The sequence below is a fragment of the Peromyscus californicus genome, unplaced genomic scaffold, assembly GCF_007827085.1.
Source record: "Peromyscus californicus insignis strain IS unplaced genomic scaffold, ASM782708v3 Scaffold_5__1_contigs__length_169319896, whole genome shotgun sequence".
Lineage (NCBI taxonomy): Eukaryota > Metazoa > Chordata > Mammalia > Rodentia > Cricetidae > Peromyscus > Peromyscus californicus.
This window is the reverse complement of record NW_026294573.1, coordinates 4,500,892-4,520,112: the sequence shown is the minus strand read 5'-3', so window position 1 is coordinate 4,520,112 and position 19,221 is coordinate 4,500,892. Positions and strand designations below refer to the sequence as shown.

Sequence of the window (19,221 nt, the reverse complement as noted above, 5' to 3'; positions counted from 1 at the left end):
CCCCTGGTGCCTGCAGAGCTTGACTCCTCATGGGCTGAGGCTGCTGTCTTTTTAACCCTGGTTGTGTAGATTGTTACAGAGATGTTACCGAGAATATTAAATCACTTCCTTGTCCACTCTGTTCTCTCCATGTTACACAGGCTGATACAAGCTAGCATAGCATCCTTTCTTAGTTAGAAAGGCTCCATCGTCTTCACACACATAATGGCTTAGAAACATAATTCAGCTTTATCAGGAAATATTTGAATAGTGATTATATCGAGGGATATATATATACCCATATACTTTTAGATCCCAGAATGCTTTCCTAAGGACATGAATACATTGTTCACTTTTTTTTTTCTTTCTGTTTGACACAGAGTTTCTCTGTGTAGTCCTGGCTATCCTGGAACTCACTCTGTAGACCAGGCTGGCCTTGAACTCACAGAGATCTGCCTGGCACTGCCTCCCGAGTGCTGGGATTAAAGGCATGCGCCACCGCCACCTGGCCTGCTCACATATTTTTTAAAGATTTTTCAGGAAAGTGTTTGATAGGGCTAAAGCAGTGACTCAGGGGTAAATGTGCTAGCTGCCAATCCTGACAACTTCAGTTTGATCCCCAAGGCCATGTGATAGAGTTGATTCACAAAAGCTGTCTTCTGACTTCCATGAACACACACACACACACACACACACACACACACACACACACTAACTACATAGAAAGTTTAAGGTGAATGTTTAGGTTTCCATGGCAAAGCACAACCATCAGAGTGAGCCTTCGTGGCTCCAGTCTGTTCTGTGGAGGTGGTTTTAGAGTCATAAAGCTGACCTTCCTTGGCTGCAGGATAGGACAGCAGGAACCCATTAGAACCCATACGTTTGTCGTGCTCAATGGCAGAGGGCCAGAGAGGCTCCGCAGAAGTAGGCTGCAACTGAAAATGGGACCGTGGTGGAGAGGGGACAGAAGCCTGGTTGATCCCGTCTAGGAATTTGTCAAATGAAGAACTGAGCTTTGGAAAAACTATGCTGTTCCTAGGCCACATATCTGATGAAGGGCTGCTGTGTGTGCAGAATCATTGTCAGCAAGACTTGAATTCAAGGCTGCAGTAGGCTGAGAGTCTTCAAATGCTGATACAGTCTAGTTTGCTCCCCCCCAGAATTGTAAAGTCTATGTTGTGGTTCTCAGATAAATGGAATGATTCTGTGGCTGCTCTCATCACCACAAGAGCTGTCCTGAGGCCAGTGCAGAAAAGACAAGTGTCCCATCACCCTCAGCTGCCTGCACCACCTACTCTCTGTTGCTGTTACACAGACCGTGCAGACCAGGGCACCTCAGAGAAACGAGGGCTTGTTTAGGTCTGTTGTTTTAGAGGCATGAGAGTCCACGGAGGACAGGAGGTGTTGGCTGCAGGGTTTGGGCATGGCTGGAGTAGGAAGCTAGGAGGGCAGACTGGAGTCTTGTGAGGCTTTAAATTCTTCCCACCAGGCTGCACCACCTAGTCCTCCTCAAAGAGTGCAGCCAGCTGGGTACGAGTTCAATTGGGGTGGGCATTTTCATTCAAACCACCACATTGCCTTTGGGGGAGACATTTGGTTAGTAAAGAGTCACTGTTGAAATTCTAAGGCTCTGCCTCAAAAAGGAATGGGGGGGGGGGGCGCGCAAAAGAGGACCATTACAAGTCTGTGGACTGTGGTTTTCTTGTGGACAGTGGTGCCTGTCGGGGAAAGAAGCAGGGCCATGTGGCTGTGAAAGAAGCACTCTCTGGCTGCCTGTGCTCATCTGTTCTCTGACTGGTTTGACTTAATAAACAGGAAACTGGGTGAAGTCCTGTAGACTAGTTGTCACCAGCAGAAAGGGGGAACTAAGTGTCCTTACTGTGGACATACACACCCAGAGTCCTGGAGGTCTGAGTTGGGGATCTGAAGCTGCCCACCACACAGCAGGTCAGTGTCCAGTAGCCCCCTCCTACTGTGTGACGACCATGTCATGGTTTCTCCAGTGGCCCTCTTTAGACACTGATGGCAGAGTTCAGGGCTCTACAGCATGTCAGCACGCTGCAGCCCGTTAAACAGTGTGAGCCCAAGAGTAAGAACAATGCTTTCATTTGGAGTTGTGTAAAACTCGAAAGAAGAATATTTTGTAACACATGAAAGTCAGGTTACAAATGAGTGAAGGATTGCCAGAGCTCAGGCTGCGTCATCTGTGCCTGGTTTTGGTTATAACCCAGAGCTGAGTGCTCAGTCCCACCAGTGAGTGCCTAGATTGACTCTGCTCTTTACAAAGTAAGTGTGACATCTTCACTCTGGGAAAGCGTGAGACGCAGATGGAAGCTTGGTGGTCAGAAGGACAGAATGCAAGGTTATGGCTTGCCTTGTAGAGACTGAAGGAGCTCCACAGATTCAAGGCCAGCCTACATTAATTCTACCTTCCAGGTCAGCTAGGGCTGCCTTCAAACAAACAAACAAAATTACCAGAACTGGGGAGGAGGAGGTAGGCGGATCTCTGAGTTCGAAGACAACCAGAACTGTAGAGAACCAAGCCTGTGATTTAGAGTTGGTGGGGGAGGTTAAAGGGTAAATGCTTTTTTACTCTATGTGAGTGTGCATTGGGGCATTTAATAGAGAGAACCTGCACACACTTGTCAGAAGCTTCAGCTAACCTCTGAGCTATGCGGTGTGTGCAGCGACCAATACTTTGCATTAGCTCTGTGTGTTGGAGTCTCTGTCAGCACTCAGATAGGACATCTCATGGAAGAAAACATATGGTGTTGAAGGTGAATAATTCTTGTTAAACTGTAGGCCAGCCTTTGGGCACATAGGGAAGAAATCCTACTCTGGTGCTGTAGCAGGCCATCTGCAAATGGTTATTTCCCAAAGTGAGAGAAGAGCAGAAGGTGGCATCTGGACCCTCCCGGAAATGAAGAAATGCCCTTGTCAACTCAGGATGACCTGACCAGCCATTTTCAGGACAGTTAATTTCATCAAGTGAGTTGTTGCCAGAGCCCAGCATTCTCCTCGGCCCACTGTCACCATCTGGTTTAGTTGTTTTCCATAGATTTGGTCAACCAAAGGCTGTTGAGTCTAAAGTCACTGGCTCGTTGGAGTTTTCAGTTAGTGTGGCCTTGTTTAAAAAACAGTGGGGTGGCTGAAAAGTGATGAGCAGACCATCGTTTCAGACTGACGGTGGTCACTTGTCCTTTGCTGAGGCAATCACTTGCTTGTCCGTGTGGAGTTGGTGTCATTGCTTTGTTGGTTTGTTTATGACAGGTCTTGCTTGTAGCCTGGGATGGTTTGGAACTTATGATCCTCCTGTCCCAGCGTCCCTTGCTGCATATTTACTGTTACGGAACTCTGAGAGCCAGATATGGTGCTGGATTAAAGTGGTGTCCCCACACTCGGCCTGCACCTGTCCTGTTGTAGAATTGCTGAGGAAGGAACCAGGGCCTTGCAGATCCAGGATCTATCAGTGAGCTACATCCTCAGCCTGAAACAATTTGAATTCTTCTTGTGATTTCTGAGGTTGACTAAACTCTGCTGGCTGGCTCTAGACTGACAACCTACCCTCAGGTGTAGTCCGATGGCAGCTGGGTCTTCACATTCAGAGGTTTACTGGGCAAGGTATTGAAGAAAGTTTGGTTGGTTGGTTGGTTGGTTGGTTGGTTGGTTGGTTGGTTGGTTGGGTGGGTGGATTTGGGTTTGTTTGTTTTTGAGCAGGGGTTTTCTTAGGTAGCTCAGGTTGGCCTTGAACTCAGTATGTAACTCAGGCTAGTCTGGAATTTAGAACAATCCCCCTTCCTCAGCTTCCCAAGTGATAGTATTCCAGCATTCAAACCATGGACAGTAGCTTCTGCAAACAAATAAGTCCCTCTTCAACTCGGGTAGCTGGCAGAATGCCCTAGCCTGATGGCTTTTCCATGAAGCTGTTAGCCAGCTTGGAATTCCTCCCAACAGATATGTCCCTGAGTAGTTGCTTTGATTTGCATAGCTGGTCTTCCCCGAACGGATGGTCCAGAGACCCAGATTAATCAGTTTCTCAGACTTGATCTTGAAGTCAGCACCATCATCCATGCCCTCCCTCCCGCCCTCCCTCCTTTCTCTTCCTGGTTTTTAAATTGTGGTTATGGATATGTTGCTCTGGAGAGGTGGGGTATATGTGTGTCACTCATAGTGGTGTCCACTTGTAATTCCAGACTTGAAAGGCAAGAGAATTAGGAGTTCAAAGCCATTATGGGTGACATGAAACTGTCTCAAAAAAAATTTTTTTTCCATTTAAAATGTCTTCATATTATAGTATGGAGGTGTCGTGCTCATTTTCTTTTTGCCTCCATTCAGAACAATCTTTGATTTTTTTTGTTTGTTTGTTTGTTTTTTGTTTTGTTTTGTTTTTTTGTTTTTCAAGACAGGGTTTCTCTGTGCAGCTTTGCGCCTTTCCTGGAACTCACTTGGTAGCCCAGGCTGGCCTCGAACTCACAGAGATCCGCCTGCCTCTGCCTCCCAAGTGCTGGGATTAAAGGCCACCGCCCGGCTTGTTTGTTTTTTAAGGCAGAGTTTCTCTGAGTAGCCCTAGCTGTCCTGGAACTCTCCCTGTGTACACAAGGCTGGCCTTGAACTCAGAGATCCACCTACCTCTGCCTCTGGAGTGCTGGGGTTAAAGGTGTGTGCCACTACCACCCTGCTGTCTCTGATGATTTTTTGTTTGTTTGTTTTTTGTTTTTTGTTTTTCGAGACAGGGTTTCTCTGTGTAGCTTTGCGCCTTTCCTGGAACTCGCTTTGGAGACCAGGCTGGCCTCGAACTCACAGAGATCCGCCTGGCTCTGCCTCCCAAGTGCTGGGATTAAAGGCATGCACCACCACCTCTCGGCTGTCTTTGATGATTTTTAAACAAATTGTATTTATGATCTTTTGAATGTGTCAAGTATAGACACTAAACCTATAGGCCTTTCCATTCCACAGAATGGAGTATAAGTTTAACTAGTTGAAAATGCCAGTTCCACCTTCCAAAGTTGACATGCCAAAAGGCCATCAGTAGATGTGGAGACATCACTCAGACCATTGGAGAACATACTTGGTTCAGGTTTTCCCTCATGAGCAGATGCATCTGGGGATGTCCCTTTGTTTTCAGTGACTACAATCCCTTTGGTGTTTCAAGACTGGTGAGCTCTTCGGGCTGAGTGAGTGGTGTACACATACCACTGATCTCAAAGGCCAAAGTTGTTTGACCAGGAACTCTAGGCCAGCCTGAGCAAGGCAGTGAGAGCCCCACCTCAACAGTAATAATAATGGGGTCGGAGCATGCACCTCGAATTTCAGCACTTGGAAAGAAGAAACAGGAGGCTGTATGTGAGTTTGAGACCTTTCTGGCTTACACGTGTAGCAAGACCCTATTTCAAAAGAAGAAAACATTAAAAAAAATAGAAATAATAATAAAAGTAATAAATGACAATCTAAAGAATTAGTCTGAGCCAGACTTGGCAGCTTGGGAGTGTAGTCCTCCGTGCTCAGGGATCAAAAGTTCCAGGCCAGTCTGAGCAACTTACTTCGTCTTGAAAAAAGTCTCAAAGTATTGGGGTATAGCTGAGTGGTAGAGAACTTGCCTCGAATGTACTAGAAAAGAGAAAAAGAAGAGAGAGGCCTTGTAAGTACATCTTTCTGAGAAACTGAAAATGTGATGCTTAGTTTTTCTTCTTAATGAAACACAGTTTAATTATTACATCATTGTCTGAAGAATGTGTCATGTCAGAACATCAAGCATCACCAAACAACAAAAGCCTGTGTGTGTCTCAGGAACTGACAAAACACAGTTAGTGAGTTTATTTATTTTTGATGGTGTACGAGGTAAGAAACTGTCAGAAAAATACCCCCCCCCCAAAAAAAAAGACTACTGCTTAGTGACATATAAGAATTATGTACAGTTGAGGTTGCAAGGTTCATGGACAGAATTTTCTTGGAGCAGAGCCACAGGCAGTTACTTGCTGTTATCTGCTGCTCTCACAACACAGCAGAGTGGAACACTGAGGACAGCAGCCATGTGGCCTAAACCACAGAAATACTACATACTCCAGCCCTTCACTGGAAATGCCAGTCCTGATGACATCAGCAGCAGATGACAGATAGACTGTGGTAGATCCAACTACATACAGAGCAAGCCCACCCTCGTTTCCCACCTGTCACAGCTACCCATCACTGTCCTGTGATTGTGGCTGACAATAGCTTGACAACTTCCTACATCGTACAGGCTAACGCACTGGCCACCTGCCACCCAGAAGGCACATCTGAGACCGCCCACCACCACTGAGCCTGAAAGGAGTTAACTGTACCAAGCGATTTTGTCAGTAAGCACCACATGGGCCAGTACTATGTGGCCCTCTGAGGCAAGAACATGCTGTTTCATTTCACCTTGGAATGGACGGGAGGAGAGAACCTGAAGAGATAGATGACTGTGGGAGTCTGTCAGAGCCCAGCTCCGACCTGGCAAAGGGTTCTTGAGGGAAGGAAAGGGGAATGAGGAAATACTAGGCAGAAAGATAGAGACGGTAAGAAAGAGAGATACAGGATAGCTTCGGGAGGGCCCTGGGTCCATACCAGCCATGCCGAGCTTTATTCAAAAGACCTTTTTATAATATGCCAAGGGGAGAGGCAAAAGACCTCTTCTATCAAGATCAAAGCACAATGTACAGCCAAGTGTACACCCTTTAAAACACTTGGTACCTACGCCCGTGGCCAAATCATCCCATTATGCAGCCCTGTTGTATAAAGCAAGCTCAGATTCTCTGACCTTGAGTAAGGTCTCACTAGGAAGCCTCTATGGGTCACCACAGATGGCTGGGGTTAAGAGCACTGCTTCAAAATCATACTGGATTCCAGATCTCAGCACCCATATAACAAGCCAGGTATTCTGAACATGACTATAACCCCAACTCCAAGGAGGGCAGCAACAGGAGGGTCACTGAGCTTTGCTGGCCTCCAGCCCAGCCAAGAAAATGCCAGTCCTGGGCTTAGGAAAAGACCCTGCCTCAGAGGAGTAGGTGGAGAGAAATAGAGGTGGGCACCTGATGCCCTCTTCTGGCTTCTTCATGTGCAGAGACCAGGTGCATGCATATGCGTGGGCACACGGATGAATAAATAAACACCTTTTTAAAGCCAAGAGACAGTGTGGATAGGAGAAGAGTGGGGCCCTTGCTGGGCATTTCACCGCCCCGCGTGTTAGATGGGAGAGACATTGTCCACAAATGCGGAGGTGAGGGTGACCGTCAGACCCACTCTGCTGTCTTTTTTTCCTTGTAGATTACAGCTTTATTTAGAGAGGATGTGATGCATGGTGTGAAAATCAGGGTGATTCGCTCCAGTCAGTTCTTTCCTTCTGTCCTGTGGATTCCTGAGGTGGAACTCAGGTAGTTGGGCTTGGCGGCCAGTACGCGTGACCCTCTAGGCCATTTTGCCAGCCCCCACTCTGGAATCTTGATTCAACGCAACTATTACTGCTGGTGATACTTTGTGGGAAATCTTGGCTAGTAGCTAAGCCAACAAAAACAAGGTGAAGGTGGTATGGTCCTAGACGAACTTCACATAGCATACCCTCTGAGCCTGCCTGACTGCCATTCAAGTAATAGGCCAGCCAGGGCTGTCTAGCAAGCAAAGCCCTGTCTCAGAAAGAAAGAAAGAGAACAGTCTGTCCAGAGTTGATTGTGGAAGCTGCTTTGGGGGCCTGTAGCAGCACATCCTGGCAGCTGTGTGGAGCAGACCTTCACCTTTTAACCAAAAAGAGAGAGAGGAGTTAGGTCACACTAGGCCCCACTTTGAAAGCACAAAGCTAGGGACAGACATTTTTTTCAGGGGCTAGTGCCGACTGTGTTACCTTCTGAGCTCAAAGGATACTCCTGCCTTAGCCTCCCAGCGTCAGGCTGTAGTTGTGCTTCAGCTCCAACAATAGCTCTCTTCAGCCCCTACTGGCCTCAATCCTGACTCCTCCATTAGGTACCCCTGAGGCCATCACTCATGTCTGTCATAAGTCTATGCTTGCATATCTCCCCTTCTTGGGGACACTGAATTACTTTTTGTTGTTTTTGTTGTTGTTTTGTTTTTGTTTTTTGAGACAGGGTTTCTCTGTGTAGTTTTGGAGCCTGTCCTGGATCTCGCTCTGTAGACCAGGCTGGCCTTGAACTTGTGATCCTCTTGCCTCTGCCTCCTTCAGCAAATCCTACTGGCATGCACCACCACAACCGGCTGAATTACGTCTTGATACATTGTTTAAGGAATATATTCATCTGTCCAACCATTTGTCATGTAGGGGTGGTAGCACACCCATAATCGTAGCCCCTAGAGGTAGATGCAGGAGGATCAGGAGTTCAAGGTCATCCCTTGACTGCATAATGAGTTTGAACCAGACTAAGCTGCATGAGACTCTTAAGCACCCTGCAGGAAGGGACTCGTACAACCAAGAGTCAAAACCGTTACCTTACTTCTGTGGTCAAACTAGGCAAGCTTTATTTTCTGTCAGACAGCTCTCTTCCTAAAGTGGCATTTGAGAAAATAGCATCGAACCCAGGGAAAGGTGGAGCTTATATAGCCCCAAAAAACTGCAGGACTGAGTTAGGGGTGCGGGGTGGTTCCAGAGGAATTTTGATTTTATATATATAGGAATTTGGCTGAACATTTCAGAATTATTTGGCAGAGTATCTTACTTCATCAGGGTGGAGATTAGGGTGGAGGTCATGGAACATGTCAAATTCCAGAAAGTGTGTCAAGACACAATCAAACCCAAGTTTTATAGAAAACAGGAATGAACTTATTTTGACCTTGTAACAAGATAATCTTAAGATGGAGTCGGGCTGATCCATCGATGTACTCCTGTACTCCTAGCACCTGAGAAGCAGAGTCAGGAGTGCTGCTTCAAATTCAGTGCCAGTGTGCATGGTACATTTTAGGTCAACCTGGGCCACAAAGTGAGTCTCCATCTTGAAAAATAATAAGTAGGCTGAAGAGAAATTAATAAAAATGTGCGTGATTTTGTGTGTGTGTACATACATTCGGTTAAGATATGTAACCATGAGAAAAGTCTTAGAACTTTGAAAGAAAATGATACACATTGTTTTTCTGTGAAGGATTTTATCCATGTGCTGCCTGATTTTATGTTAACTTGACAGGCAAGAGTCATCTGAGAGGAGGGAACCCCAGTTAAGAAAATACTTCCGTAAGATTGGGCTGTAGGTAGGCCTGTAGAGCATTTTCTTAATTAGTGATTGATGGGGGAGGATGAGACCCACTGCGGGCAGTGCCATCCCTGTGCTGGTGGTCCTGGGTTCTGCAAGAGAGCAGGCTGAGCAAGCCATGGGGAACAAGCCAGTAAGCAGTGCCCCTCCATGACCTCTGCATCAGCTCCTGCCTCCAGGTTCCCACTCTGTTTGAGTTCCTGTCCTGGCTTTCTTCAGTGATGGACTATGGATATGGAAGTGTACGCCAGATAAACCCTTTCCTCCCCAACTTGCTTTTGGTCATGGTGTTTCACCACAGCTCTAGTAACCCTGACTAAGACAGCAAAATTTTAGCTCAGTGAATCTTGTGAACATGCTGCCTCCTGTGGCTCAACGTAGTTTTCAGAGGCAGAACAGTGTGAACATCCCATGTGTGCACATCATGTACCTGCTTCCTGCTCTGGAGGGCACTCTTGGGTCTACATGTGGAATGAAGAAGTGGTTTTGAAGTAAAGGTGCTTAGTCCAATGGGCTGGTGTCTAGGCGATGTAGCCAGGGTCCTGTGTGGTCCCTGCATGGTCAAGTCATGTGCTTCTCTCTCCCGTGTCTTCTCTGGTGCATGCTCGCTCTGCAGGTGTGGACAGGCTGGTCTTCCCACAGAGCTGGTGTTTTCTGGCTCTAGCAGTCCCAGGCATGCCGAAGCTTTTTATTTGAACTATAACATCCATGCTTTGTAGGCTTCATGGAGCACTGTCCTCCCGTGAAGTGAGATGCCTGAGCATTCTGCTTCAATGTTTTCACTCCACAAAACACCAGCACTTGGTGCTGATGGCCTGTTTTTCTGCCCCAGGGAACCATCAGCGTTGGAGTCGACGCTACTGACCTTTTTGATCGCTATGATGAGGAATATGAAGATGTGTCCGGAAGTGGCTTTCCGCAGATTGAGATTAATAAAATGCACATATCCCAGTCCATTGAGGTAAAGCACAGACACCTCTCCAAGTACAGCCTGGGCCTGAGTTAATGAGGCACAAAGCCGGAGCAGCTGGATGGGAGTTGGCTGGGGAGGGGGTGTTCTCCTCATATTTATTTATGAAAGGCTGCAATTAGCCACTGAGAGAGAGGGGGAAGGGAGGATGAGAGAACATGCGAGCATGCTCCATTTGACCTTGTCTGATACTGCTTTGCCCCTACACACAATGTGGCTGAATGCTGGCACTCAACTCCCAAGGTCCCAGGTCTTGCCAATTAGGCGTGCTAATGGTGTAAGTATAGATGCCCAGGGTCATAGTGATTTTAGGAAAGAAAGCAGCCCTGACTGGCAGACAGTTCTCAGTTCTAAGTACTTAACTGTGGAAGACAGTAGCAGCTCTGGTCCTGAGCCAGGGATTCGAACACCACCCTCCCGTCCCTGGTGTAATAGGGGCAGGCTGTTCTACTTAAGGCACCCCAGCGTCTTTATTTGTTATTAAGTGCATGAGCCTGCCCCATCGAGTTAACGCCAAGAAACTTGCTGTCCTTGACGAGCCCTTTAGGACGGCCAGATCCCTGGTGGCAGGCTGGGAGTAGAGGGCTAGGACAGCATATGGTGGGGTCTCCATGAAGCTCCTGCCACGGCACACTGGAGGAGCTTTGGGTTCTGGAGATTCTCCCCTTGAAACTTCCAAGGCTCAAGAGGTAACTCATAGGTAGAGCATCTGCCTGATCATCGCAGGCCATGGGCTTGATCTCCAGTACCATATACACACATAAATGCATGGCTGAGTACATGCCAGCACTCAGGAGTCAGAGGCAGGAACATCATCCCACAAGGAGGCTAGCCTCCTCTGTGTAGCCCCATAGCCAGAGTGACATAGTGAGACCCTCTCAAGAAAACTTTTGTAAAATAAACTACTGCTTTCATGGCCACATGCCATTGCTGTAAAGTGAGAGGAGGCCGCCTGTCTCTGTCGCCATTGCCTCTGTTCACTTGCTACCAGTGGTTATCTTCTCTTAGGCACCCTTGACAGCTACAGACACAGCCATCCTCTCCGGAAGTCTCTCCACCCAGAATGGCAATGGCGGTGGTTCTGTTAACTTCGCACTCCGACGAGTTACTTCTGCAAAGGGCTGGGGAGAGGTAAGACCAGCTGGATTGTGGTGTCCGTACATAGTCCCGTTATTGAATAGTCATACGGCAAGCTAACCTTCGCTGTCTGAGGGAAATGCTGCTTGAAAGTCACCCAGGTCAGTAATAAATGAGGCAGCCAGACCACTTCCTGTCGGGTCAGTAGTCCAGGAGCAGTGTGGAGTTGCTCCGCTGAACGTAACGTGCAGCGGTGGTACTACGGTGGGAGGGGTGTGGACTGGCAGTCTCCTTCCGCTTCTGAGCGGAGCCAAGGGAGGTCAGAATGCAGGACTGACGTTTTCTTTGGAGGAATCCCTATCTACAGTCTGGGCTCCCTGTGAATCTGGGCCAGTGGTGGTGCTGAGACATTAGGAATCTGCCAGCTCTCTGTTGAGAGCCTGGCCGGGTTCGTGCTGAGACCTGGGTTGCTGCTGTAGAAAGAATGCCAGTAATGCTTTCTGTGTTTGTTTTTCCAAACAGTTGGAGTTTGGAGCTGGAGACCTCCAGGGCCCTTTATTTGGTCTCAAGCTGTTCCGTAATCTCACACCAAGATGGTAAATATATGAGATAGCACCTTTTTGGTGATCTTTGCTAACTTGTATTAGAACCTGTGAATTCTTGTGATTGTGGACATTTGAAGTGACTTGTGCTGTGTGGGCACAGTAGGACAAGTGCTGTGGGCAGCCCGCAAGCTGGGCAGAGCTCTGCATTGGGAAGCAGGGCCCAGCCCCACCAGGCTTTGTTCTGTACTGAGAAGCTGTCCAACTTGGGGCCATTTGTGGATATGTTGGTGTCTCTCCCAGAGCCTTGGTACTACCTGGTGATTGGGTGGACTTGGCCACACCAGAGTTTTACCACCTCTAGCTGCAGTGAGGACACACCCTCCAGCCTTCGGTCCTAATTTCTTCCCCAGCTAGTAACACAGCACACCCTGCTTCAAGCAGCGTAGGGGAGGCAGTTCCAGAGAATAGTCCACTGTAGCGGGGGTTACAGCAGCTGGACCCTGAGGGAACTGGTCACATCACATATGTAATCAGGACAGAGAGGCCAGGTGTGGTGGTGCACACCTTAACCCCAGCGTTTAGGAGGTAGAGGCAGATGGGTCTCTGTGAGTTTGAGACCAGCCTGGTTACATACCGAGTTCCAGGCCAGCCAGAGATAATCTGTCCTCCTTGGTGCACAGCATCCCTATCAGCCGTGTCTCTCCTCAGGGCCAATCAAAGCTCAGCCCTAAAGCTGCTGTGTAGAACCAGGCATGTGGTGGTGCAGAGGCAGGTGGAGACCAGGAGGTCAGAAGTTGAGGGTCATCCTCAGCTACTTGTGGAGAGGTTGAGATCATTCTGGGATACAGAAGACTGTTGTCTCAGAACAAACAAAATTGCTGGTAAAGCCAGGCTTGGTGGTGGGTGCCTCCGATCCCACTACTCTGCAGACTGGTGCAGAAGGATTACAAATCGGAGACTAGTGTGGACAATATAGTAAGACCCTGTCTCAAAAAGAAAATAGGACAGGCAAGCATGGTTGTAAACACCTGTAATCCATCATTTGAGGGGATAGAAGCAGGAGGATCAGGAGTTCAAAGCCAGCCTGTGCTGCATAGCACATCAGAGGCCAACCTCTGGCCTACAGGAGACCCTGGCCCCAAGCAGACAGCCCTGTGGAATGGTCTCCACCTCTCTGTCCAGTGTCTGCCTTGCTTATCTGCAGTGTTTCCCTCCCTTTGGGAGTCTTTGAGCTTCTCTGAGCTTCCTCTTGGAACTTGACTAATGACATTCTCCCTGCTGGTTCCCCTAGCTCATGTAGGTGAAGCAGGAAAATGTAGCCTTTCTCTAGCATGGCTGAGGGAAGCTACTGGAAGGGAGTATAAAGTAATACTGATTAAAAGTTAGTGTGTTGTTTTTTACTCCTTTAGGAGGCCCACCACCCAGCTCCCAAATAAATACACAGAGGCTTTTTCTTACTTACAAATGCCCAGCCTTAGCTTCTTGGCTTGTTTCTAGCCAGCTTTTCTTAACTTTAAATTATCCCATCTGTCTTTGGTCTCTGGGCTTTTCCTTATCTATTCCTGTATACCTTTCTTTGTTTCTCTATTGCTGGTTGTGTGGCTGGGTGGCTGGCCCCTGATGTCCTCTTCCTTCTCTGCCTCCTTTTTTTCTTCCCAGATTTCTCCTTCTATTTATTCTCTCTGCCTGCCAGTCCCTGTCCTTTCTCCTGCCTTGCTATTGGTCGTTCAGCTCTTTATTAGATCATCAGGTGTTCTAGACAGGCACAGTAACACAGCTTCACAGAATTAAACAAATGCAACATAAACAAAAGTAACACACCTTAAAATAATATTCTACAACATTTCTCCCTTTTTGTCTTAATAAAAAGAAAGGTTTTAACTTTAACATAGTATAACTACATACAGCAAAAACAGTTATCAAGTAAGAATTAATTTCCAGTGCTGGAGAGATGGCTCAGAGGTTGAGAGCACTGGCTGTTCTTCCAGAGGTCCTGAGTTCAATTCCCAGCAACCACATGGTGGCTCACAACCATCTACAATGAGATATGGTGCCCTCTTCTGGCCTGCAGGCTGAACACTCACTGTATACATGATAAATAAATAAAATAAAAGAATTAATTTCCAATGTTCAGTCTATTTACATTTAGCAAATTCAGAGAAAGCACTCCACTATCCATTCGTCTTAGTAACTCGAAAGTTTTATACATAATTTACTTTCTATCATAACTAAGGAAAACTGCAACTATAACTATCTAGTCTTCAACTCCATCAAAGGCCCCAGAAGAATATAATATTATTAAGCGTGTTGCAAATAGTGCATTGCAAACAACTTCCAAAAACTCTCAAAATGACAGAGACATCTGACTGCCTGGACAGTCACCCAGAGTTCCTCTGCAACATTAGGGCATCCATCTTCAGCCTACAGGCCTAGAGTATCTGGCAAACTTCTCAGTGAAGCAGGAAATTCAAAGGACCATCCTGCCTTGTTTTGTCAAAGTTCAGCAGTCACTTTCCTGTGTGTTCTGCAGAATATCTGGCAGACTCTTCTGTGAAGCAGGAATTTTGAAGAACTGTCCTGCCTTGTTTTGACAAAGTTCAACAGTCTTTTCCCTGTGTGTCCAGCATGTCCAGTCTGCACAGCACATTGTCAGCAGTCAAAGGCAAGAGCAGTTTCTTTGCCCACTGGATAATCTTGCCACAATGAAAGCAAACTTCCATAACGAGTTTCTTCAATGCCCATCATCTTCTCTGAAGTAAACTGGTGCTGCCAGCCATACATGTGTCTCATTGTCATGATAAGCCTGTGTTAACAAAACCGTTTAAATGCCATATTCTGTAGGTCTTTGAAAGGTTTGAAGACCATCTATCTATTTATAATATATCTCTGTATGATCTGGAAAGCATACCTAACATATCTACAATTTTGATTGTTATAACTGACTAACGACTAACCTATGTTTCCTGATTATCCTATATAGTTTATAATAATAGCTTTCAAAAACTAGAACTTCACCTTACATTTCCAATGAACTGCATAGGCACAATATCTCAAACAAAAATAGAAACATATATACAATATGTTGTAACAAAAATAACCTTACATTTTTATCAATATACAAAAATTCTTTAAACAAGAGTAGAAACACATATACAGTGTAACAAAAATAACTTTAAATTTGTATCAATATTATATATTCCCCTAAATGATAACAAACATCCATAACCCACCAAACAACCAAAAACCTCCCCACCCCTCTTGGGAGTGTGGACGTCTCCAAACTGCTTCCTGCTCTCTGTGAACAAAGTATCTTTAGGATTCCAGAGAGGAAATTTTGAGATAATGACCAAGTCCTGGGAAGACCAGCTGATAAATATCACCTGTCAAGTTTCAGGAGGTCTCGCCTGATCAAACCTGATCCATATTAACCCTGAAGGAATCCACAGCCTCTCATCTCCTGTGGGAACAAAACTCCAAAGCATTTTTGATCTCCATTTGACAAATACATTTTTTTTTTAACTTTTTAAAAGTTAAAGGATTCCTAATGTGTATAGGCTGGTTTATTCTCTTTCAACCCCATGTCTCTTAGCAGCTGTTCTTTGTTTATTAACAATCAAAAAATTCAATATCAATACTATACAGGATCCAGACTCCCTCTGTGTTTCCCATCTTATGTGGCTTTTTTCTTTTATATTACTTTTACTCTCTCTTTAAAGACTTTATTTTTAAACTATTTCTTTCTACGACTGTCTATACCCATATTCTTTGTTAAACCTACGCACATTGTAAAACACTGGAACCTGCTCAGAGGTTTTTCCCATCTGAACTTCTTTTAGTGCATATTTTTTAGCCTTTTTGGACTGTGTAAGCAAACCTTTAAACTTCTAACCTACACTTGGATCCTCTGCATGCGACTCTCAGCTGCCTCTGCCGACGTCTCGGGTCATGAAAGCCAGGCCCAAAGCTAATAGTTGGTCAGAGGTTCCTGACTGAGAACTGCATTCAACCTTCCTAGAGCTCTCGAATGCCTGCCTAGGCTTGTGCTATGACAGGCATTTTTACTTAGGTTTGTTTTGTTTTGCTTTTTGGTTTTTCGAGACAGGGTTTTTCTGTAGTTTTCTTGCCTATCCTGGAGCTTGCTCTGTAGACTGGCCAGACTGGCCTCGAACTCACAAAGATACACCTGGCTCTGCCTCCCAAGTGCTGGGATTAAAGGCGTGTGCCACCGACAGCATAGGTTTTTGTTGTTGTTTTTTGGTTTTTTTTTTTTTGTTCCTACTTAATGTACTCGCTGTTCAAGGGCTTGCCACCAGGCAGAAACGTTTAAAGGAGCCATATCCGCCCCCCCCCCTTTTTTTTTTTTTTTCAAAAAAAGCTTTCTCAGGCACTATAGAAATTGGAGCAACAAGTTGGTGTGCCAAAATGTTGCTAGTTGTTTTTGCTCTTTGGTGGAGCCCACCACCCAGCTCCCAAATCATACACAGAGGCTTATTACTAATTCTAAACGTCCGGCCTTTGCTTGACTTGTTTTTAGCCAGCTTTTCTTAACTTTAAATTATCCTGTCTATCTTTTGCCTCTGGGCTTTTTCTTTTCTATTCCTGTATAGCTTTCATTGTTTCTCTGTGGCTGGGTAGGCTGGCCCCTGATGTCCTCCTCTCCTTTTCTCACTCCTCCTTCCTTTCCTCCCAGATTTCTCCTTCTGTATATTCTCTCTGCCTGCCGGCCCTGCCTATTTCTCTCTCCTGCCTCACTATTGGCCATTCATCTCTTTATTAGGCCATCAGGTGTTTTACACAGGCACAGTCACACAGCATGCAAATGCAACATGAACAAGAGTAACACACCTTAAAATAATATTCTACATCAGTGTGTTAGCTGGGCATGAAGACACATGCCTTTAAGAAGAATCTCTTGAGTTCGAGGCCAGCCTGGTACTCAGACTGAGTTCCAGGACAGCCAGGGCTACACAGAGAAACCCTGTCTCGGTTAAAAAAAAAAAAAAAAAAAAGGTGTCATGGTTACCTTAATGGCACAAGTGTTATCTCCAGAGCTTAGAAATTTGAGAAAGAAATGACTAGACACTAGACAACACAGTGAATGTTAGGCTGTCTCCTGGGTACCAGTTATTTGTCATCCTCCTCCTGGTGGTACTGGTGAAGTGCTCTCTCTAACCAGAAGGTGGGGCTGCTCTTCTTTGGATGCTGACTTCAGAGCCCTTCTTGGAAAGCTGATTTTCAACAGCAGGATGAGCATAGGATCTCTGGGCACTTTTTAAAAATGAGATGGCCTAACATTTACAAGCACTTGTTGCTCTTGTGGAGGACCTGGGCTTGATTCCTAACACCTACATATCAGCTCACAAGCATCTGGAACCCCAGTCCAGAGGATCGGACAGGCACACACATGGCACACTACCTGAATGTAGACAAAATATTCATACAGTAAAAGAAAATGGTGTGTGTGTGTGTGTGTGTGTGTGTGTGTGTGTGTGTGTTCTGACCTGTATAGTGTGTGTGTGCGTGTGTGTGTGTCTGTGTGTGTGTTCTGACCTGCCTGGTGTGTACTTGAAGTGGGCATCTCTACTCTGGGTTTCGAGTTGATGTCACTTGGAGGCTGTCTGTCCATGCTCCACGTCCATGCTGAAGACACTGGAATGCCTGACATAGGAACAGCTGTCAGTGGCTGCAGATCAGCCAGGTGTCTCCAGCATTCAGCAGGTTTGGGGACCACCGTCCTGAGGCACTGTGTTTGAAAGTATCACCAAGATTGCCTTCTGTTGGCTCAGCACACAGCACTTAGGTACTCCAGCAGAGTGGATGGCAGGTAGTGGGCGTCACCAGGGAGGATTCTAGACAGACAGACTTCCCTCTCTCCCCTTGCCCTGCTCCTTTCCTTGCTGAGAGCTGGCCCAGAGATTTTGGAGTGACTCAGCCTGGCAAGAGGACACAGTAGAGCCGCTCAGAGCCTGTGTCAGCTGGACCCTTTCTGTCTGTCCCCCAGCTTTGTGACGACAAACTGTGCTCTGCAGTTTTCATCCCGTGGAATCCGGCCCGGCCTTACCACTGTCCTAGCTCGGAACCTGGACAAGAACACCGTGGGCTACCTGCAGTGGCGGTGGGGTATCCAGTCAGCCATGAACACCAGCATCGTCCGGGACACTAAGACTTGCCACTTCACTGTGGCCTTGCAGGTGAGGAAAGGAGCAGCAGTCTCTTGAAGATGCATCCCGAGGCACCTGTCTCATAACCTCCACCCTGCGGAGCAGCTCTGGGTACACCAGCAGTGACTTTGGCTCTAGTGTGGAAGGAGGATGTTCTCGGGCACCCAGGTGGCTGTGTTCCGATCATGTGAAAGGAAAGTAGCGTTTTCACATCCTTATATCAGAATGGTGCTCTTGGGTACCGTGGCCAGGCAGAGAGAGGGAAGCTGGTAGGAAGCAGGTCTCTTGAGAGTGACTGCTCCTGAGCTCCTTGTCCTAGCTCACTGTTGCCAGAGGTTTCTGTTTCTCAAGAGAGGCTAGTAAACTGCATTTTCATTAGAAATTTCAGGGTTTTTTATAGTCATGTGCTTCATAACGTTCCTATTAATGGCAGATTTCATAGTAAGACCATGTCACCCTGTGGTTCTCTGGAACCTTATTTATATGGGATTCACACAGTTGCAGATCACTGTCATCTCTCAGCATGCCGTTACACAATCAGTAGGGGCTGTACTAGCTGCTGGTAAATGTTCACACACTTGCCCTGATGAAGCTTCCTGCAGGCATTCTTCCAGAATGGTGAGGCTGAACCTGCACCCCTCTCCCCTCTCCTCAGCTGGGGATCCCTCACTCCTTCGCACTCATCAGCTATCAGCACAAGTTCCAGGATGATGACCAGACGCGTGTGAAAGGATCCCTCAAGTAAGTCTCGGCTTTGCTCAGCAGAGACGGGCCAGATCTGTGGAGGACCCCCAGGGTGGGGCTCTGATGGCCACTATGGTATTGTCACTCCTGGGATGCTTCCTGACTGCCCCTTGCTCTGTAGCCAGCTTTGAGAGGCTCTGCTGCTAAAGAATCTCCAAGATGTCCCAGAGCCGCTGATACCCACAGAAGCATCATGGCATCTGCTCCCGTGGATAATGGGCGGGGGAAGGGGGAGGCATAGGGACTTGGCTCTATTTTCAAGCAGCTCCTGTGTGTGGCCTAGTGGCCTGGAGGTTAACATGTACCAGCAGCTGTGCTCTGCCCCCACAGGGCAGGCTTCTTTGGGACAATAGTGGAGTATGGAGCTGAGAGGAAGATCTCCAGACACAGTGTCTTGGGTGCTGCTGTGAGCATTGGCGTCCCACAGGGTGTGTCTCTCAAAGTCAAGTAAGTTGAGCCCGACTCTTGCTAACCAGGGGCTGAGGTTTAATTCCTGAGTGTGCCATTGCTTCTGAGCTGCATGAGCAGAGGTC

The 19,221-nt window shown here is 46.9% G+C and overlaps 1 protein-coding gene across 1 annotated transcript in view; it reads left to right on the top strand.

Annotated features, from left to right (window-relative positions):
- The window catches only part of Dnajc11 (DnaJ heat shock protein family (Hsp40) member C11), a 57,158-nt gene that overhangs the window by 28,154 nt on the left and 9,783 nt on the right, over positions 1-19,221 (top strand). Inside the window, exons 5-10 of the mRNA XM_052718708.1 lie at positions 10,024-10,152; positions 11,170-11,292; positions 11,761-11,834; positions 17,785-17,974; positions 18,600-18,685; positions 19,019-19,135. Coding sequence (XP_052574668.1) covers positions 10,024-10,152; positions 11,170-11,292; positions 11,761-11,834; positions 17,785-17,974; positions 18,600-18,685; positions 19,019-19,135 — 719 coding nt within the window. The remainder of the gene's footprint in view (positions 1-10,023; positions 10,153-11,169; positions 11,293-11,760; positions 11,835-17,784; positions 17,975-18,599; positions 18,686-19,018; positions 19,136-19,221) is intronic.